General features: G+C 49.1%; 5 protein-coding genes across 9 annotated transcripts in view; 1 reads left to right on the forward strand and 4 right to left on the reverse strand.

Moving 5' to 3' along the window:
• LOC310768763 (interferon-inducible GTPase 5-like) overlaps positions 1 to 21,539 on the reverse strand; it is a 131,487-nt gene that overhangs the window by 44,090 nt on the left and 65,858 nt on the right.
• Positions 1 to 21,539, reverse strand: part of LOC310768814 (interferon-inducible GTPase 5-like) — a 64,278-nt gene that overhangs the window by 27,028 nt on the left and 15,711 nt on the right. The window lies entirely within an intron of this gene.
• The window catches only part of LOC310768832 (interferon-inducible GTPase 5-like), an 80,638-nt gene that overhangs the window by 21,371 nt on the left and 37,728 nt on the right, over positions 1 to 21,539 (reverse strand). The gene's annotated exons all lie outside the window — the stretch shown is intronic.
• Positions 1 to 21,539, reverse strand: part of LOC310768800 (interferon-inducible GTPase 5-like) — a 105,191-nt gene that overhangs the window by 8,843 nt on the left and 74,809 nt on the right. The window lies entirely within an intron of this gene.
• On the forward strand, positions 647 to 5,343 carry LOC310768824 (interferon-inducible GTPase 5-like). Of its 2 annotated transcripts, none has more exons than XM_083627652.1 (2): positions 647 to 725; positions 4,125 to 5,342. In XM_083627652.1, the coding sequence occupies exon 2, from the start codon at positions 4,141 to 4,143 to the stop codon at positions 5,323 to 5,325; it is 1,185 nt and encodes a 394-aa protein (XP_083483778.1). In that variant the 5' UTR covers positions 647 to 725; positions 4,125 to 4,140; the 3' UTR covers positions 5,326 to 5,342. The 2 variants fall into 2 exon arrangements, with proteins under 2 accessions (XP_083483778.1, XP_083483779.1); XM_083627653.1 differs by having other exon boundaries at positions 653 to 733; positions 4,125 to 5,343.

The raw sequence follows: 21,539 nt of genomic DNA on the forward strand, positions 1-21,539 counted from the left end.
AAATGTTGCCACTGTTACATCAACGAGATCATGAGCTGCAGGCATCCAAGCCATGAAGGAAGCATTGTGGAACAACACTGTTTATTTCGCAGCATTTATGTCCTGCTTAATTGCAATAAACCTCAAAGCAGCTGAGACAAGCGATAGGACTCGTTCTGCTTCTTTGCAGGTGCCAAAACATTTCGCGCTGCCCCTGAAATTTCTACTGTCCTTTGCAAAGACTCCAATCTACACGGCAGTAGGAGGAGAGCTAGACTCTGGAAAGTCACAGAATCAAGGAATTGTAGAGTTGGAAAGGACCCCAAGGGTCATCTAGATCAACCCCCTGAAATCAGTGCCATGTGGGGCTTAAGTGCAGAAAACTCGGGAGCTGCTGAGACTGGCACAGAGGCAACTACCGCAGAGGTAAAGGATTAACCATCTCGGATGCTTCAAGTTTCACGAGTGATCCTTTGGGACCTTCCCATTTAATGGCAGCAGCACCGCTATCAATTAGGCTGCTTGGAGCTCCCTCTAGCGGGGACTACGACTCTCGCGATGCGTTTCAATCTCGTCCTCGCTCGTACTTTCGCTTTCTTCTTTGCTTTTTGTAGTGCGACGACTAGGAGGGACAGGGAATAAAAGCGAGAGCGAGGAAGAGACCGAGGAATAGCCTAAGAGACCAGCAAGCAAAGCCTCCGAAGAGGGAACTGAGCTTTACTGCAAAAAATTCGGACTGGCAGCAGGTAAGGAGGTGAGCATTTCTCCTGGGGCTCTGATGATTTCCGTGCTTTTTCTTCTTTTCTGAGCGTGTTTGCGTTAAAGGAGACTCTGAGCTCATTGCTAGGCGGGGGCGGCAGAATCGTTTATTTTTACTCTTAATGACGTTGGAGAAGGCTGCCCTTCTTCCCCGCTGCAAAGGGAATAAATAACATGCCATCACCAGGGAGCAAGCAGAGCTGGTGCTACTCTAAGAGTTGTAAGTAACTGCTCTGAAATCAACACGGGTCTCCCCTTCGAACGGTGACGCGTGTTCATTCGACATCCCCCTCTGCAGCTGCTACGAGGCTGCCCTCCTGCTCCTCTCGCCTCCTGCCTCTTTCCCTTTTGGGGGTTTGGCAGAGTGGAGCGGGGAGCTCTTTGGAAGCAGGCAGAGCCTTAGCTGGGTGATCTGGCGCCCCTGGCAGAACCGCCCAGATTGCGCCCCCTAGCCAGGGACAAATTAGCTCTTCTTTCCCTCTCTCCTCCAACCCCCCTTCCTCCCATTCAATTCCTCACGCACTTCCCCTTGTAATGAATTCTTTCACAGAAAAGCCAATATTTAATTTATTATTTCTTAATAAAAGGTTTCAGCAAAGAAAATGATATTTTGATGTGAGCTGACAGTTTTTAAAATGTAATTCAGTTGTAAAACAATACACAGACATACAAACCATATCATACTGATTTGTTCCACAGTGATAACTTTCTGCTCTCAGAGCTGGAGATGGTATATTCCCTCCCTCCCTCCCTCCCCCCTCTCTCTCTCTCACAAACACACAGCCCACCTCCCTTGCCCCCCCACCTTGCAATCCCAGATCTCTCCACTGGTGCACACAGCCCTCCCTTCCAGGCTGCTCTTCGCCTGCCTACCCAACACACACCTGGAGCAGGGAGGGAGGGAGGGAGAGAGAGGGAGACCTCATTCATTAGCCCCTCCCACTCGTGTCCGTGCTCTTCCCTCACCTTGGATGCCAGGATCAGAAGGAAAAGAGCTCCCATCCCATTCTCTCCCTTATTTCCTCCCTGAAGGGAAGATGGTGGGGAGGGGGAGAGAGAGAAAGGACCCAACGTCCAGCCGACTTTCCAATCCTGACCCTGCTCTGCACTCCTCCCCCCTCTTGTTTGTTTTGACCCCCTCACTTTCATCTTGCAACTCCGTCCTCTTTCCTCTCTCAGCAACACTAATAAAATCTCAGCAGCCCTCCAGGTGATTTCTCTCACCCCAAAAAACTTCGAAAAACTTCGAAGGGGGAGAGAGAAGAGGAAAAAAATAAATAAAGGTTTGCTGAGGGGTCAGGAGGCGAGGAATTTGTATCTGGTCCTTCCACAGGTTGGAGAGAAGGAGCGGGGAGGCTGTCCCCAATCTGAGAAGGGATACAGTGGTTCCTTGGTTTGCAACCGCTTTGGATTACAACCATGTCAAACCCGGAAGTGCGTCTCCCTTTTTTTGAATTACAACCAATTTTTTGGGGGGGAGGCCCCATTGGCGAAAGCGCGCCTTGGGTTACAACCTGTTTTGGTTTACAACAGGACATCCGGAACGGATTATGTTTGTAAACCAAGGTACGACTGTAATGTGAAGCTTGGGGGGGGGAGTGGGGGGTGAATTTAGACACATAAGGGAAATCTGGTTATTAATTACTTAAATCAGTGGTTTTCAACCAGTGTGGCATGGCACCCTGGGGTGCCTTGAATGGTGGTCAGGGGTGCCGTGGGTAACACTGGCCTCTGTCCCTCTTTCATTCCCTCCCTCCTCTGAAGCATTCTTGGGTCTTGCCTCCCAGAGGCTTGAAGAGCTGTTTGTTCCTGCATCCCTGGCTACAAGCTCCCCAAGTGAAAGGTGCCTATGGGGCTGGCCAGGGGGTGCCAGTTTTCAGGAGCTGAAAGGGGCCTCAGAGTAAGCAGGCAAGTGGGCGAGGGAGCCCAGCCAGCCAGACCACCAGCCCTTGCTGTTGGGAATGGACAGACAAGTCCCAGGCCCCTGTGGTGCAGTGTGAGGAGGCACCTCTATTGAGGGCAGGGGGGTGGCAGCTCAGAGAGGACAGGCAGCAGCAGTGGCTGCCAGAAGACTCCCAAGGAGAGGGGAGAGGAGGCTGAGGGAAGACTTCACAAGGGAGGGGGGCTGTTTGAAAAAGGGTGAGAGGCTGCCAGCTCTGCAGGCAAGGGTGACATAGCTGGGCTCCTGAGCCCCATAGGGGAGCTGCAGAAAGAAGGTACTTGGTCGAAGGAGCCGTGGACTAAAAAAGGTTGAAAACCTCTGACTTCAATGACAAGCAGGGGCAGAATTTACATAAAGTGTCTAAAGGTAGGATGCGCTCTTAAAACATACTTAAATAAAACTGCCCCAACCCCTTCATCTTTTTGACCAGATCCTCCTCTACCTTCAGACTGATAACTCTTTGTTGCATCTTTCTAAAAACATGTAAGGTTTAACCATCAATGTAATGGGCACAGCCTCCCTCCCCAACCTAAAAAATAAATAAATTAAAAATCAGGAAGTGCAGTTACTTAAAATGCTGAGAGTCCCCTTCCTCATGTCCCTCTCTAAATTCAGGGCTCTTGGGCTCTGCTCCTGTGTCCTGGGCTGGCTAAATGTAGAGGAGTGGGGGGAGGCAGCAGTTGAGGAACCCCCAAGGGAGCCCCCAGGGGAAGAATCTCAGAGCCAAGGGATTGGGGGTGGGATGGAGATGGAGATGAGTGGTCAGAGGGAGAAGAGAGAGCAGACTGGGAGGAGGAGGAGGAGATGTCAGAAGCTAAAGAGGCAACAGGGTTTAGTGAGCAGGAAGAGTCTGTGGCAGAGAGCAGTCCAGAATCAGAGGCAGAACTGGAGGGGGGTCAAGAGGCAGAGTAGAGACAGGGAATCTCCCCCTTGTTGTGTAACCAGTTTCCCTCCCCCCTGGTCTCTCAGAACATGAAGAGGAATGAAGAGGGCAGAGCAATGAGAGACAAGACAAAAGAACCTCAGGTTGCTGGGGAAGAAGGAGCCTCAGAGAGCGGGGGACGGTGGGGGCCTACACTCCTCATAACTGCTTCATTGGGGCAAGAGATACTGGGAAGAGTTGCTATGTTGACTCGGCCTGTGCTGTTTGGTTTCTTTCAGTAAAGAGTTAACATCACTGACAACGGGTGTTTTATTGTTCTGTTTTATTGTTCACCAACTCCAGCTCCTGATGTCCCATGACCTTTGGGCACTTTATACTTGTGCTGACTTCTGAATTATGGGATGTGATGGGATTTATACCTTCTACCTGTAAAGCTTTGTTGCTTGGCAAATGATAATAATATTGCAGACGCTGGAAATTTTACAGAGGGCATGCCACTCTTAAATGAATGCTTCTAATTAGGCCAGTCGCTTAACATTTTCCTGCTTCCTTTCTCTGCAGCGCACCAAGATCCACAATGGTGGAAGACTTTGAGATAGCCATTTCTCAGGGCCAATTAGCAGGCGCTGTGTCGCACGTGCTGGCAAAACCACTGCCCTTTTTCAACAGCACTCCGCTCCACATTGCCGTAGTAGGAGAGCCCGGCTCCGGGAAGTCCTCCTTCATCAATGCCATGCTGGGTCTTCGTGCCGATGACCCACGTGCTGCTGCGACTGGCATACAGATGACGACTGTGCAGGTCAAGGATTACCCACACCCGACACTTCCGCAAGTGATCCTTTGGGACCACCCCGGAAGGGAAACGCCAACTTTTGGGGAGGACAAATTTGAGAAGGAGGTCAATTTGAATCACTTTGATTTCTTCGTCATCGTCGGCTCCCAGCGCTTCCGCTCCACCCATTCTGACCTGGTCCGTGAGATCCAAGATATGGGCAAGAGCTTCTACTTTGTGCGCACCAAAGCAGACCTGGACCTGTCGGCCGCCAAGAGGCAACAGCCATCTGACTACAGTGAGAAGAAGGTCCTCTTGCACATCCAGGAGGACTGCAAAGAGTGCTTAGTAAGAGAAGGAGTGAGGGACCCACAAGTCTTCATCGTCTCCAACTGGGAAGCTGACTGCTTTGACTTCCCCCTCCTGCAGGAAACGCTGAAGAACGATCTCTTGCGGCTGAAGAGGCAAGCCTTTCTGCGCCGCTTCCCTAGCATCTGCCTGCCTACGTTGGAGAAAAAGAAAACCACTGTGAAGGAGAAGATTTGGACCAAATGGCTGGTATTGCTGGTCGCTCTTGGAAGCCCAGTTCCCTTCCTTCTCCCCATATTTCTGTTTAGTAAGTTCCGCTCCTGGTGCTTCCTGGACTTTGGCCTGGATGATCCATCCCTTGCAGCTCTGGCCCAGCGTGTTGGAAAGACGAGCACAGCCCTTAAAGCAGCAATGCAGTCCCTGGGAATCTTCTCTGCCATTTTATGGGTGCTGCCAGACTTGGTGGGGCTCTCAGTGATGGCTTATGAATATCACCGCTGGGAACATTTCCCCATCTTTGGCTGCCTTCTGTCCGTTGGGATTTCCCTTCCTCGCACCTACTTCATGCTGCAGAAATGCATATCGGGTGCTGCTGATGACACCCAGAGGGTTCTGTCCAAAGCTCTTGAGGCAGAGGGGGGAAGTCCATTTAGCAGCAAACAGATGCACTATAATGACTAAGTGCTTGATATAAAGTGTCTGGTGAATTATAAGTTTCCATTTTTTCAAATAACCACCACCAAAAGACATTAAAATAATAATAATCAGATGATCAGGTTTTTTATTTTCAAAATTCCATAAATCTTAGGCTTCTTATTTTTTTAAAAAAAACCTAAGTGAAATAATCTGAATGCCAGCATAATACCCCTTCAGTTACTTTTTAAAATCAGTATCTCGATCCAGTGTATAAGAATTTAGACCAATGCCAAAAGCAGACTTGGGGACAAATGGACTTTCTCCTATTCATAATTCTTTCCGTCCACTAATGAATTGCTCTGTATATGATGTCAGACTAGAAAAAACTGGTGACCTATGTGAACCTGCTTGCAAGGATGGTCTCAAGTTATAATTTATGTAGGCTGCAGCATTCACTCTCTCTCTCTCTCTATATATATATGCTGCATTTTGCTTTTTTTTTAGGAACAAGAGTCAGCTCTGTATCACAAGTCCCATGCAACATCTCTTTCAGAATGTTCTTTCCCTCATACACACTCAAACTGAAGGAGTGCATACAGCTAGACAGGAGCCTCCACATTTGTTAAATAGGAAGTTGAGGTAATCTTAGTCTGTTCTAGTATTTCAACCACAGACAAGCGAGTTAGAATTAAGTGTGCAATTGAGCACATTCTGAGCAGGAGACTTCAGTACCAGGACTGAATTGAGCTCACAAACCTTTCACCATGGCCAGCCAAGGACATTTTGATGGCTGAGGAAACCACAAAATTCCCCCTCCCATTTGGGAAGAAGGAGTGAGTGAAAGCTTACATCGGGAACAAGGCAGGGAGGGAAATCAAATCAGAATTAACCAACAAAGGCCATCAGAGTGCGAAAGGGACCTGCTCTGAATCAGACCAGGTGGGCAAAGAGCCCAGGAGACCCCAGAGGGCAGCCCTTGCCATTTCCTCCCTAGAGGTGGGAGGAGACCAGCAGTGTCCCCTACAGTGGTACCTCTGGTTGCGAACGGGATCAGTTCCAGAGCCCCGTTCACAACCTGAAAGGAACACAACCTGCGCCTGCGCATGCGCATATCGCAATTCGCCGCTTCTGCTTATGCGCGTGACGTCATTTTGCATGTCTGTGCATGCGGCGCAACCCGGAAGTAACCCTTTCCGGTACTTCGGGGTTGCCACAGGACACAACCTGAAAAGACGTAACCTGAACCGAACATAAAAAGAGGTATGACTGTATTTGCCAACAGGCTGCTGTTGAGGCAGCATTTGGGGAGGGGTCTAGCCAAAGAAGAAGCAGATCCAGCCTCCAAGGAGCATGCACAGCCGTTGCTGCCACTGTGGCAGAGGACAGGTCTGCTGCTCCTCTGCATCCTGCTGCTTGAGGTCCTGCCTTCCATACACAAGCCTACTCCTAGTTAGTGCTCTGCATTTCAGCAGACGACTTTACGTGGAACAAGTCGGGCTTTTGTTGCTATGGTTCAACAACTGGGAGCAAGAAGCCCTTGCAGAGCTGCTACAAACCATCCAAAGATCTGCTAGTAGATTCAAGTCTGACTTCTGCCCATCCTGGTTGGATGCTCAGCTAGAGGATCAAGCAATCCCAAATGCTATTTAAACAAATTACTTGAAATTGTTTATATGCTGTCTTTGGGGGGCATGCCCCACCCAAGAAAGCATACAAGATTATAAGATGACAAACAATCATAGCAATTAGTTACAATAACATTAACAGCTATGAAAAAGACCATTGAAAATAAATAACAGGGCTTAATAAAGCTACCTATGGTGCATTCTGCAGTATACACCAAAAAAGTGGGTTTCATACATCAAGGCCATGCACATCTCTGTGGGAAAGGAATTCCACAATCTGGGGGCCACCAGAGAAAAGGCCCCCAACTTCTGTGCATGTCAACTAAATCACAGGCAGGCACACTAGCAGGACCTCTGGGGCAGATCTCAATGCCCGGACAGAATCGTATTACACTTCAAATAAGTCGGCCCCAAACATTTAGGGCAAGGGTAGCTAACATGTTTCGGGTTAAGGTCAACCCTCCAAGAACAGAATACGAAAGTGTTAAAAAGTGGGCCATAGCCAATTTTAACTTTTTGAAAAATGGGCAATTTCATTGGCATATTGGGGCACAAAAAACTCAGCAGAGTTCGCTGGTTGCACTACAAGTTAACCATCCCCTGGTCTTGCACTTTACAAAGTTAAAACCAGCACTTTGGGCCTTGAAAATGAAGTCGTAACCAGTGCAACTGGTACAGAATTGGTGTCCCACACTCTGACCACCTTACCCCTGCAAGCCACCAAGCAGCAACAGTTTGCACCAGCTAGAGTTTTTGGGATGACAACTGCTTCTGCATTTAACACTCAAGGTTAAGTGAAGCCTATTTGGATTCTTATGAAATAGGCAGCAACAACCCAACCTTTTCCTGCACTAGAAAAACCATGGTACTTTCCATGAAGCATAGGGAAGTTGATGCAAGTGTCAGTTGAAGCAGAATTCGAACCCTGAATTGAAAACTTCAAAATTCATATTCAGTATGTCTGGAAACATCTTTCATTAATGATTTGGAAGAGCCTAAGATTGGCCACGGTCTGATAGGAGAGTTTTAACCATGTAGAGGTGCATGCCTTCTGCCTGCTAGGTGAATTTCACCCAACCTAAAGTGAACAGGATTTGTAAAATCTAGGCTCCAGCAGCAAACTATACCTCTACAATTAATTTTGCTTTTTGTTCAGAATAAATTGCACCTATACCATTCTCAAAACCTTGGCCTACCCCCATCCCTTCAAGATTCTTCTTCATAAAACTCCAAGAAATGTTGTCGAAGGCTTTCTCCGCATCCACAAATATCAAAACTGCCTTAGTAGTAATATTAGCTTCCAGTAATTCCATAATGTCTATTATATTTCTCACATTGTCAGATAAATGTCTTCCTGGAAGAAAGCCAGCCTGGTCTTTGAAAAAGGTGGGATATAAATGCAATAAATATTAAAGACAACGACAATAATATTCTTAATATTCCTGCTTTTTCACCTGCCTCAATTTCCTTCCCCTTCCTCTTTTATCTCCCCTGTATCAAATTATAGATTGCAAGCCCCACAGGGCACAGATTTGTCCACTTGCACTCTAGAAAAGCAACATAACAGTTTGATGGTACTATACAAGTGACAGAATTCTCGATTAAGAATTTAATTACTATTACTGCATATTTGAACCCATCCTTCACAATCACATCTCCTCTTCTGCCAGGAAAATGTGCCCGCCTTATGCCAAGCTGCATTTGGGGGGCTCATTTCCATGGTCATCCACTGCCCCACACCACGCACAAGCGCATGCATTCACCCTACGAGGCCTACTCCTGTTCTGCAGCATTTGAGCAACTGAAGAAGACTGCCAGGGCTCATTCTTGGCTCACTCCTTGGCGCTGCTGCAAGACAGCATGTACTGTAGTTCAGTGCAGGAGGCATAATCAGTTTTGCTCAGCGCTGCAGAAGTTTCTGCAGAGCTAAGCTGCAAGGGGCAGGGGAGAGCTTGCTTCCCAAAAAATCATTCAGTCACTGTGATGTCTTTATGGGGGAGGATGCTAAAAAAAAATTGACATACAGCCACCCTTGCAAAAAAACAACAGTACTCTTTCCTTCTCAAACAGTGAACTTCTAAGGCCCTTTTAGTGGGAGGTATTTTTTTTTAAGTCCCTCGCATACCAAAAACCCCTACACAGCAGCCCACAAAAGTCCCAAGCCCAAATATCCATTTTTAAATATTGCTGGTTTCATGGGAATTTCATCCAGAGAAGAATTTCACACAAAAAACTGCCAGTAAAAAACACCATCTCTCCACCCGCAAACTTGGTGGGCCTCCAATTGATTGAGTTCTTTCTTTTAAAATCTATTTTATTGGTTTTTAATAAACAATCATACAGCATCAAACTATGTATGGAGTTCAGCCATCTAAACCCGTATCATACAACGCACATCATTTCAGGATGCTGCATCCCTCCACAGGGTTACATGTGTTGCAGGAAGAGGAAGCGGATTTATTAAATGTAAGGAAAAAACAAAAGCTAAGCCACATCAATCCTATCCTATCCTATACTTTTTTGAATTAAAAAAACTGACTTATTATCCTGCTCTGCTGAGTTAGATGCCCTGATACAGCTGCCTAGCAAACCACTTGTGAGGAGTTGAGTCCTGAACCAGTTTGGCTGCTAATTCACTCCTAAAGACTGTAGTGATGAGGCCTCAAAATCAATAACATATGCAGATGTGATAAGAGTACAGGGACTGAAGACATTATACGCCACTAGAGAGCCAGAGAATTCACTATGCAGCTGCTTTGCTCTCCCTCTCCAAGAAGAGGATCTGGGTGATCAAGTTTCTGGTGCACAGCCATGGCATGGGGCGGGGGGTAGGTGCACTGCTGGCTGACAAGTACTAGGCACAGATAACTTGCACTATCAAAGCACAGCAGAAAAAGTGCAAGTGCAGGCCGGCTGAAAGCTAAGCCACCGTCTTGCCTAGCAAGCAAACCCTGCTGCCCTTCTCTCCTTCAAAGTCCTTGCCATTTACATCACCAATATACAAAAAGGGTGGTGGCGGCACAGGGTCTTCCAAGCGAGACCACTTAATTCTAGCAAGACTTTTGTATCAAAAGAAGCAGCTAATATGGAACCATAGCTGTCAACTTTCAGATTTGAAAATAAGGGATCAGCAGCCTTGAAAATAAAGGATCAGCAGCCTCACCTGTCCCAGGGACACTCTACGGGATATCTAACAATCTAGGATAGCAGCAGGAAACGGTGCTGGAATAAGGGAATTTCCAGCAAAAAAAGGGAAGGTTGACAGCTATGTATGGAACAGCCACCCCAGACAAGATAGTTTCATCAGAGCTTTCCAAAAGAGCAATAGGAAACATCTCACCAGAATGCAAAACCAACTCCCCATGCATGATTTGCGGCGGCACACTTTGGCTGCTGCGGTAATGGAGCAATTTCCAAGAGCTGCTGCTAAATAGAGAGTGATTCTCCCAGAAATACACAATCATGATACTTTCCACTAAGAACAGAACTCTCCCCAAGTTAAGAGAGATGTATGAGATGTACAGGAAATCAGCCAAATTTTAGAGGCCGCTTTAAGATCGTTCCCCTGGTCAACTGGTTGACTGCGGCAGCAGCACCATCTGGGTCTGGAGGTTTGCTACATGGAGAGGGTTCCCCCCCCCACACACCGCCACTGTAAGTCTTCCATATAATGCTAATATAGCTGCAGTTAACAAGGTGGGCACTAACAGGAATGCAGAACACACATTCTCCTGGACAGCCGTAGAACTAAACATCAATATAAAATAAGTACGAGACCTGGATTTAACATTCTTACATCCTCCATTCAATTCTGTGCGCACACACAGACATGCAGTATAATCTTTCTCACCTACAAACACAATCACTTTCTTACCCCCCCCCCCCAAAGTGTCGTCCTATAAGAAAACATCCAAAATCCATAACATCCTCGCTAAGCCCACCAAAATGTCACAAAAATGGTTTGCAATCTCCAGAGCTCTCTTCAGCAGATAAGATGCTAATCAGCTTGAAAGTGGAGCAGAGGAAAAGTTGTCTGGTGGCGAAGGGAGGCTGTCTGCATCCAGTCAGAGAATAAGGAATCAACCATTGCATGCTCCTAGGTCACAGCAGCCTGAAGCGCCACATGAAACTTGTACAGGTGAAACTTGAAAAATTAGAATATCGTGGAAAAGTTCATTTATTTCCGTAATCCAACTTGAAAGGTGAAACTCATATATGAGATAGACTCGTGACATGCAAAACGAGATATGTCAAGCCTTGATTTGTTATCCCTGCGATTATCATGGCGTACAGCTGATGAAAACCCCAAATGAACAATCTCAGAAAATTAGAATATTCAAGGAAATCAGCAAAACAAGGATTGCAAATTGAGCAAGATTGGACCTCTTGAGAAGTAGAAGCAGATCTCGCTTTGCATGTCATGAGTCGATCTCATATATGAGTTTCACCTTTCAAGTTGAATTAGTGAAATAAAGGAACTTTTCCACGATATTCTAATTTTTTGAGTTTCACCTGTATAAGCAAGCACCTAACAACAGTCTTGTTTGAATGCCTGCTACCTCCTCACATCCCATCTTAAGACCGTCACCTGATGCAGGTTCCATGTGGTCACTACCAGTCAATCTTTTTTGTCAGCTGTAGCAGGAAACATTTGTCCCCCAGCTTCCTAAGTTAGTTAACTGCACAGATTCTGAGAGCTATGACATCACAGGTGTTCCAGGAGCTCCCAATCAGGCAGCTGCAATCTGTGGCAACACCATTACTCTGATGAGGCCAGAAGGACTGACCCGAGAATAACCTCTGTCCATCACCGATGCGCACCAAGGACTCAAGAGACTACTTTAAGCACAGCGTGAGTGAGTGCCCAGATTCTCCCACACCCACTGTGCAGAAGCCAATGCCAATAATTAACAATCCATGATATTTCCGTTTGGCAGAAAGGAATCATCAGCAGCAAAGCTTCGCGACATAGCCCTCATTTGCAGCTGCCAATAAAACAGAGCGGAGAAAGCAGCTGTAAGATGGTTGTTTGGCTGATCCAGCCTCCTCAGACAACCTATAAATTCAAGGCTCGTTACAGACTGCTTATCTCAATGCAATTTTATTGTAGTCACATATACAGGTTTTTAATGGGGCCATTCAGTGAGGTTAATAGCAATTTTTGAGAACTCAAAGCACACTACATGTCTTTTCCACAATGCTTACAACAACCCTGTGAAGTGGGGAAGCATTATCCCCCCCTCCCAGAACAGGGAGTTTTTCCAAGGCTACCTTGCAGATTTAATAGCAGAGGTAAGATTCTTATTTATTTATTTAATAGATGAATATGCTTCTTCGGTGGCACTGTGGGTTAAACCACAGAGCCTAGGGCTTGCCAATCAGAAGATCGGCGGTTCGAATCCCCATGACGGGGTGAGCTCCCGTTGCTCGGTCCCTGCTCCTGTCAACCTAGCAGTTCGAAAGCACGTCAAAGTACAAGTAGATAAATAGGTACCGCTCCAGCAGGAAGGTAAACAGCGTTTCCGTGCGCTGCTCTGGTTCGCCAGAAGCAGCTTAGTCATACTGGCCACATGACCCGGAAGCTGTACGCCGGCTCCCTCGGCCAATAAAGCGAGATGAGCGCCGCAACCCCAGAGTTGGTCACGACTGGACCTAATGGTCAGGGGTCCCTTTGCCTTTATGCTTTTTCCAACTCTCTGGAGTGGCCGACATAAAAATTAAACCACACCCAAGTAAGGAGAGAAAAGTGGAAAGCAAGAATCACAACATCAAGGCAGCAATGTCAACTTTAAAATAGCCACAGAACACCTATTATTTGACAGTTCCTGGTTCTGAAGCTGCCCTTTCAACCCTACCTAAGCACAAAAGATTGCCAACATCAGATCTGCAGATACGGCTGGAGTGCAGAATTCTCAGGAAACCGAAGTGAAAAGAGAGGGGGGTTGGGGACATCAAAATGTGTGGCAGAAAAGCCTTGGAATTCCTCATCCAGGTAGACAGGCAGGGCTAAGCCTAAGCCTTTTTTCTGCTCGAGTCAAAGGAGAAGATGGTGCCACTCCTATTCATTTCAGAAACAGAAGCTGACTGGACTACCAGTTTAATGTTACTTTGAGAGGATGCTATAACTCCCCAAGGAGAAATGAGGTGACAGCGCTTGGAACTTGTCAGTTTAGAGAAAGGTGGGTAAGAGGTGCCACGAAGGAAGCGTGAAATGATGCATGGAACGTGGATAGAGAAGGTTTTCTTCCTCTTGTGTAACACTAGAACTCGTGGACATGGAAGGAACCTGAATGTTGGAGGATTCAGGGCAGACAAAAGAAAGTACAGTGGTACCTCTGGTTGCGAATGGGATCCGTTCCAGAGGCCCATTCCAGAGGCCCGTTCCAGAGGATCCGTTCCAGAGGCCCATTCGCAACATGAGCAGAACATAACCTGTGTCTGCGGGTTGTGATTTGCTGCTTCTGCGCATGACGTCATTTTGAGCGTCTGCACATGCGCGAGCGGCGAAACCCGGAAGTAACCCTTTCCGGTACTTCCGGGTCGCCGCGGGACGCAACCTGAAAACGCTCAATCTGAAGCAAACGTAACATGAGGTATGACTGTACTTCTTCATGCAGCACACAATGGCTACTGGCCACGGTGGCTGCGCTCTGTCTCCACAGCCAGAGGAGGTAAAGCTTCTGAACCACAGTGACTGGAAGCCAAAGGACAGAGAGTGGCCCTTGAGCTCAGGCCCATTGGGGGCATCTAGTTGGCCACTGTGAGAACAGCATGCTGGACTACATGGGCCACTATCCCGATTCAACAGGTTCTTCTTATGCTCAACACTGGTAACCAGGACAGTATCCTCCGCAGTACCCAAGTACACGATATACAGAGCTGTATCTCCAACACTTTCCTATTGCTCTGCACCCCCAGCATCTACTGCCGGGCAATATCAGTTTTTCAACACTGTAATTTGTCACCAGCTAAACATCGGGTGGCGCTGTGGGTTAAACCACAGAGCCAAGGACTTGCCGATCAGAATGTTTGCGGTTCGAATCCCCGCGACGGGGTGAGCTCCCGTTGCTCGGTCCCTGCTCCTGCCAACCTAGCAGTTCAAAAGCACGTCAAAGTGCAAGTAGATAAATAGGTACCACTCCGGCGGGAAGGTAAACAGCGTTTCCGTGCGCTGCTCTGGTTCGCCAGAAGCGGCTTAGTCATGCTGGCCACATGATCCAGAAGCTGTACGCCAGCTCCCTCGGCCAATAAAGCGAGATGAGCGCCGCAACCCCAGAGTCGGCCACGACTGGACCTAACGGTCAGGGGTCCCTTTACCTTTAAACATCGCAATAGTGATAAATCACGATGTCTCACATAAGGAGCAAGAAGGAAATAAGGTGAAGAGAAGCAGCCAAGATACATCACTACAGCCCTACAGTATTGGCCCCATACCTGGGGAACACCAAGAGAGAGGAGATCACAAGGCTGGGCAGACATGGCACTGCGCACACAAACAAGGTGTCCTGGACCACATAAAAGACTGCCCCTTGCCCAGGCGAGGCACCAGGTCGAAGCTGCCTCCACCAGTACCTGGTGTGCAGAGGCAAGAGGACGGAGCCTCGGCCCCAGGCCAAGAGACTCCAGGTGGAAGCTACTGTCACTTCCATCATCACCTGTGCCCAGTACGAGGAGGTAGGAGGAATGAGCACCGGCCCCGGCCCCACAGGGCACCAGGATGAAGCTGCTATCACTTCACTGCCAGTGCCCGGTGCGAGGAGGGAGGGAGGAGCACCGGTCCTACAAGGCACTGGGGTGAAGCCACCACCAGCACCCTGTACAGGGAGAAAGGAGGCAGCCCACCTGCTTGGCCAGAGAATAATAATAATAATAATAATAATTTTTTATTTATACCCCGCCCTCCCCAGCCAAGGCCGGGCTCAGAGCGGCTTACAAGCAATAATAAAAACAAGATGAATGATTACAACTTAAAAACAAAAATAAAATACAACATTAAAATAATGGAACATTAAAATATTAAAATGTAGCCTCATCGCAGGAGGAGAAGGAAAAGAAAAAAGAAAGAGAGGGAGGGAGGGAATCAAATTGGCTCCAAGCCAAAGGCCAGGCGGAACAACTCTGTCTTACAGGCCCTGCGGAAAGAAATCAGATCCTGCAGGGCCCTGGTCTCATGAGGCAGAGCATTCCACCAGGCCGGAGCCAGAGTTGAAAAGGCCCTGGCTCTGGTTGAAGCCAATCTAACTTCCTTAGGGCCTGGGACCACAAGGGTGTTGTTATTTATGGATCTTGAGGCTCTCCGTGGGGCAGAAGGAAGTAAGGTGCTGGCTGGCTGGCAAGCCTCATTTGCAATGTACCACCAGGTGAAAAATCAGGTAATTGCCATCGCGATCTGGCCTTCCAACTGGTCCTGGATGATGTATTGATACATCACCCAGGCCTACTGCTGCCTGAGGCAGTTTTTCCTCCACCTGACAATAGGGCTTGTTTCACTGTTGATGCTCAGGAGAGCTGTTGCTTTAGGCCTTGCCTGAGAGCTTCCTAGAACAGTATTTCCCAACCTGTGGGTTGCAAAGCCTCTGGCAAGTGGGTCAAGTAAGCACAAAATAATTATTGTTTATAACCCTTACAACTTTTTGATTTGTGATTTGATTTGGCCTATTATATTGCTATGTTGGCATTTGCAACTGAATGTTAGCAAGGTGTCTTACATTCCCATAAACAAAACTGTGAATGATTTTGTAAGTACAGTACTATAAATACTTCAACCAATTCCACATTGCTAGGGAATTTTTGCTTCGGTCCCTCGAGTAATGATAACTGTCAGGGAACTGACATCGGAGCCCAGAGTGGAGGTAGGGCTCTCCGATGATGCAGGAGAAGGGACCAGCAGGGAGAGGGAGAGCACTTCCATTGGGGAAGGAAATCGGCGTGACACCAGGAAAGAAGGGGAGGAGGGAAGGTCTTCGGAGAGAGGGCTCCAAGACCCTTCCACAGGGTCCAGCGGGGAGAGCCCAGGACCTCCGCTGGCCACGCCCACTCTGCGCAGGAGACTTCCGCGCAGGGAGGGTAGGAGGAGACTTGGCGTCAAACAGCTTTTATGTTGGAAGAAGTTTAGGGAACGCCCACTGACGGATTCTGCCAGTGACTGAGACAGTCGCCTCGTAAGGGCTGTCAAATCAGGGAAAGGTCTAGCTACCCCAACAACTGGGAGCAGTTTGGAATTTACGCACAAGCAACCCCAATTCCCATTACAGCAATCCGTCAGTCCTCTAAGTTGCTTGTCGGCAGAGCAGCAAGGAGCAGCATCATGAGTCAAACCGGAGGAGCAGGCGCTGGAGAGGGGGCCAGGGGAGGACCAACCCTGGAGGAGAGAAACAGAGATTTGGAGCAGCAACTGGGCCTACTAGTGGCGCGGCTGGATGAAAGGCGGACTCAGGATGCCCAGGGGAAGCCCACCCCCATCGCAAGGAAGGTACCGGGACTAGTGCAGAAGTTTGGGGGGAATCCCAGAGATTATAACGCATTTAAGACAGAAGTGCAGTAGGCACTGGACCTGCAGTATAATGACTTTGTGGACGATGGGGAGAGAGTCGCCTATGTGGTAGGGCATCTGGAAGGGGGTGCCAGAGATTGGATCAGACCATTAATGGCATCGGAGAATGCTGCCCTGAAGGATTTGAGAAAAATTTTTAGCACAATGGACCATATGTTCTCGAGTGATGTGGAGCAGAGCGTGACGCGCAAGGAACTGATGGGGTGCAAACAAGGGAGCCAATCAGTGAGAGACTACTGGTCGCGTTTTGCGATGCTGATCCACAAACTTGGTTGGGAACTGGGGTCACAGCCAGTGCAAATGTTATTTGAGGAAGGCTTATCCCCTTGGGTGAAAGATGAACTTTCCCGCTCACCCCGCCCGGAATCGATGGACCAGCTGACCAAAATGGCGCTTGCTGTGGGAGTACGGCAGGAGGCGCGAGCTCTAGAAAGGCGGGAAGGGAGAGCAGAGCGTTGGTATGACAACCGCATTCCGGACGTGCCGGAGCAACCTGCGCCGCCCGCGGAACCAATGGAGATTGGAGGAGTGAGCGCGCGCGGGCGGCGCAAACTCCAGCGAAGTTCGCAAAAAGGAGGGAAAAATGAAAAGGAAGTGTTTTCTTTGCCAGCAGCCGGGACATTTTGCCAGAGTCTGCCCTCAGAAAAAGGCGTGGCAAGGAATGGTGGGGGCAGTGGGAAGTGAGGAGGAAGAAGATAAAAAGCAGGGAAACGGGAATGCTTGGCTGCAGAAAAGTGGGCACAGCAGCCAGGCGAACAACCAGTAAAAGTGCCCAAACCAGACCCTCCCCGGGCAGCCATAGCCATAGAGGTGGTACTAGAACTCTCCAATGGACACCCAATTAAGGTGAAGGCGCTGCTGGATTCAGGGAGCTCTTGTAACTTCTTTAGCAGGGATTTTGCGCTAGAACACCAGCTCCACGTGGTGCCTCTAGCACAACCCTTGCACGTTACGACCATTGATGGGAGAGAACTTCTGGGGGGGGGGGAAGTGACCCACCAAACCCTCCCCATGAAAATGAGGGTTTCCAGACACACTGAGACAATTGCTTTTCACGTAGCCACATTAGCAGGACCACCAGTCATACTGGGAATGAGTTGGCTGGCACTGCACGATCCAGTAGTAGGATGGCACCAGCGGACAGTCACCTTTGGGTCAGCCCACTGCGTAGAGCACTGCCACGGGGAGGAACCCCAGAGGATGGCAGTAGCCAGGGTGGCAGGGCTGGCGGTAGGAGAAAAGGGGAGAGTACCACCTCAGTACGCCGATCTGGAAGAAGTCTTCAGTGAGAAGGAGGCGGATAGACTACCCCCTCACAGACCATTTGACTGTCAGATCAACCTACTCCCAGGGGCTCAGCTGCCGGTGGGTAAGCTGTACGCCATGTCGGACAGGGAGATGCAGGAGTTGTGGAAGTTTATTGACAAGAACCTGAAGAGGGGTTTCATACGAGAATCGAGGGCGGTGGGGGGTAGTCCAGTGTTCTTTGTGGACAAGAGAGACTCCAAAGAGCCCAGATTGGTCGTAGATTACAGGGCGTTAAACCTTGTGTCGGAACCAGTGACCTTCCCAATGCCCAGAATCGACGACATTTTGGCCAGAGTAAGGAAAGGGAAGGTCTTTACCAAGTTGGACCTTCGAGGGGCGTACAATTTGATAAGGATGAGGGAGGGGGATGAATGGAAAACCACCATGTTTACCCCTCTGGGGGCCTTTGAGTACTTAGTTATGCCTTTCGGATTACAATCAGGCTCAAGCACCTTTCAAGCTTTCATGCACCACGTGCTGGGGTCCCTACTGTACAAGAATTGCATGGCTTTCTTGGACGACGTGCTAATCTACTCGGAGAACGAAGAGCAGCATGTAAAGGACGTCAGGGAAGTGCTGAAAAGGCTGCAGGAGCACCAGCTGTGGGTCAAACTGGAGAAATGCCAGTTCCACGCCCGAGAGGTGGAGTTCCTGGGTTACAGGTTGTCGGACAAAGGCTTAGCCATGGACCCAGGCAAGGTGCAGGCAGTGCTAGAATGGAAGACTCCCAAGAATCGGAAGGACGTGCAGAGGTTCCTGGGGTTTGGAAACTTCTACAGGAAGTTCATCAAGAACTTCGCCCACTTAACGGCACCCATAACCGATTGCCTCAGCAGCAAGAAGAAGTTTGAATGGACGGAAGAGGCTCAGCAGTCCTTTGAGAAGCTAAAGAGGGCGTTCGCTTCTGAAGAGCAACTCTTACACGTGGATCTGCAGAAACCAATGAGGCTGGAGACAGACGCATCAGACAGAGCGGTGGGAGCCGTATTGCTCCAGCCGGGAAACCGGGGAGAGTGGAAGCCGTGCGCCTTTTTCTCAAGGAAGCTGAACAAGTCAGAACAAAACTACACGGTGTATGACCGGGAACTGCTGGCAATCCATGAGGCTTTTCGCCGCTGGAGACATTTTCTAATAGGTGCACAGCACAAGATCCAGGTGTGCACGGACCATAAGAACCTGGAATATTGGAGGACTGCGCGAGTTCTGAACCAAAGACAGGTGCGATGGGCACAGGAGTTTTCCAAGTTTTTGTTTGAGATTAGGTACGTGCCGGGGAAGGAAAACGTCAGAGCAGACGCTCTCTCTCACAAACCTGAGTACTTGGAAGGAGAGGAAGTGCCGGAAGTACGCCATGTCATACCCGAGGATCGATGGGTGTGTGGTGGAGTGTTGGTAGGGAGACAAGAACTAGCCGGGTTGACGAGGGATGACCAGTACGCCCAAGCTAAAATCAGGGAGATCCGAGATGCTGGAGAAAATCAGGGGGGTTTTGAGGTTAAGGAGGGGGCTTTGTACTATAAAGGAGCGTTGTACATACCCAAAGGGGACTTAAGGAGAAGGATACTCAAACAACTTCATGACAACCCCACGGCGGGACATTTCGGTCAACACAAAACCATGTTGCTTGTCACTAGGCAGTTCTGGTGGCCAAGGGTGAGGGAAGATGTGAGGGAATACGTACGGGGGTGCGAGCGCTGCCAGCGAGCTAAAGGGGAGAGGGCAGCACCCGCGGGGTTACTGGAACCATTACCCACACCAGAAAGACCATGGGAGGTGGTATCAATTGATTTTATGACAGATTTACCCAAGTCTAGGGGGAAAACAGCAGTCATGGTGGTAGCTGACTTGATGACCAAAATGTGCCATTTTATTGCTTGCTCTCATGCAGTGACGGCAGAGGAAACAGCTAGGCTGTTTGTAGGTCATGTCTTCAGGTTGCATGGCGCCCCCTTGAGGGTTTTGTCCGACAGAGGCAGGCAATTTACTTCCAGATTCTGGAGGAAGCTCATGAGCCTGCTGGATGTAGAGGTAAGCTTCTCGACGGCCAGACACCCAGAGACCAACGGACAAGCAGAAAGAGCTAATAGCATACTTCAACAGTACCTACGCTGCTATGTCAACGAAAGGGAGAACGATTGGGTGGACAAACTAGCACTGGCTGAATTTGCGTACAATAATGCGGAACATGTGTCCACGGGAATGAGCCCGTTCATGGCCAATTATGGGTGTCACCCCAGGGCCTTCCCAGGGGAAGGGGAGGGGAGGTGGAGTGTACCGGCAGCGGAGCAGTTTGTGGAAGAAATGGAGGCCTTACACCAACAGCTTAAGATGAACTTGGAACGGGCCAAGGAAGTGTACAAGAGGCAGGCAGACAAGCACCGGAGGGAAGGGGAAACCATACAGGTGTGGTTGTCAACACAAGGGTTACCGTTCAAGGGAGGTTGCAAGAAGTTGCGGCCAAGGCGGCTGGGACCTTTCGAGGTGACACAGCAAGTTAATCCCGTGGCCTTTAGGCTCAAGTTGCCGACCAGTATGAAACTATATCCGGTGTTCCATAGGTCTTTACTCTCACCATATAGGGAGAGACTGGAATTCCCAGGGTGAGAGAGAGAGGTTCCCACACACCCACACGTAGAGGAAAGGGAACTTAGTAGTCAAGCTACGGAAATACTCGATTCAAGATGGCAAAGGGGACAGGTGGAGTATTTGGTGGCTTGGGAGGGGGAACCCGAGTCTGAAAACACGTGGGTTCCTGCGGAAACCATCAGGGATGAGTATCTCCGAGGGGAGTTTCACAGCAGGTTCCCAAGGAAGCCCAAACCAACAGCGAGGTTCTGGGAGGAGCAATTTGGCACCACAGATGAGGAAGAAGATTTTATGGGGTTTCCTGCCTCCGAAGAGGAGGGAGGAGAGGTATCCGAGGGAGAGGAATCGGACTGGGAAGATTACCCGGTGCGAAGAGATAGTAGCAGGTGGAGAGCAATGTTTGAATCCTCTGGGGATGAGGATAGTTCCTTCCGAGGATTCCCTGCATCACCGCCAAAGGAAAGGGAAGGAGGTGAGGGGGGTCCTGGGAGGGAGGTGGATGTCAGGGAACTGACATCGGAGCCCAGAGTGGAGGTAGGGCTCTCCGATGATGCAGGAGAAGGGACCAGCAGGGAGAGGGAGAGCACTTCCATTGGGGAAGGAAATCGGCGTGACACCAGGAAAGAAGGGGAGGAGGGAAGGTCTTCGGAGAGAGGGCTCCAAGACCCTTCCACAGGGTCCAGCGGGGAGAGCCCAGGACCTCCGCTGGCCACACCCACTCTGCGCAAGAGACTTCCGCGCAGGGAGGGTAGGAGGAGACTTGGCGTCAAACAGCTTTTATGTTGGAAGAAGTTTAGGGAACGCCGACTGACGGATTCTGCCAGTGACTGAGACAGTCGCCTCGTAAGGGCTGTCTCAAATCAGGGAAAGGTCTAGCTACCCCAACAACTGGGAGCAGTTTGGAATTTACGCACAAGCAACCCCAATTCCCATTACAGTATTGAAAGTGGGATCACGTATAACCACCCCAATATGAGTTCAGATATGAATGCTCAATAAAAAGGACATGTGGAAGATCCTTGCAGCCTTCCTCAAACTGATGCCTTCCAGATGTTTTGGGCTTCATTGGCCATGCTGGCTAGAGCTTATGGGAGTTGTAGTCCAAAACCTCTGAAGCATTACTTGCTTTGGGAAGGCTGAGGTGAAATACTACTATACCGTGGGATTAGGACAGAACTAAACCACCC

The sequence above is a fragment of the Podarcis filfolensis genome (genome assembly GCF_964270895.1).
Source record: "Podarcis filfolensis genome assembly, chromosome: 8".
In the NCBI taxonomy this organism is placed as follows: domain Eukaryota; kingdom Metazoa; phylum Chordata; class Lepidosauria; order Squamata; family Lacertidae; genus Podarcis; species Podarcis filfolensis.

Excerpts from the sequence above, each read along its gene's own strand:
- LOC310768824 (XM_083627652.1), top strand. The coding sequence starts at position 4,141 with ATGGTGGAAGACTTTGAGATAGCCATTTCTCAGGGCCAATTAGCAGGC.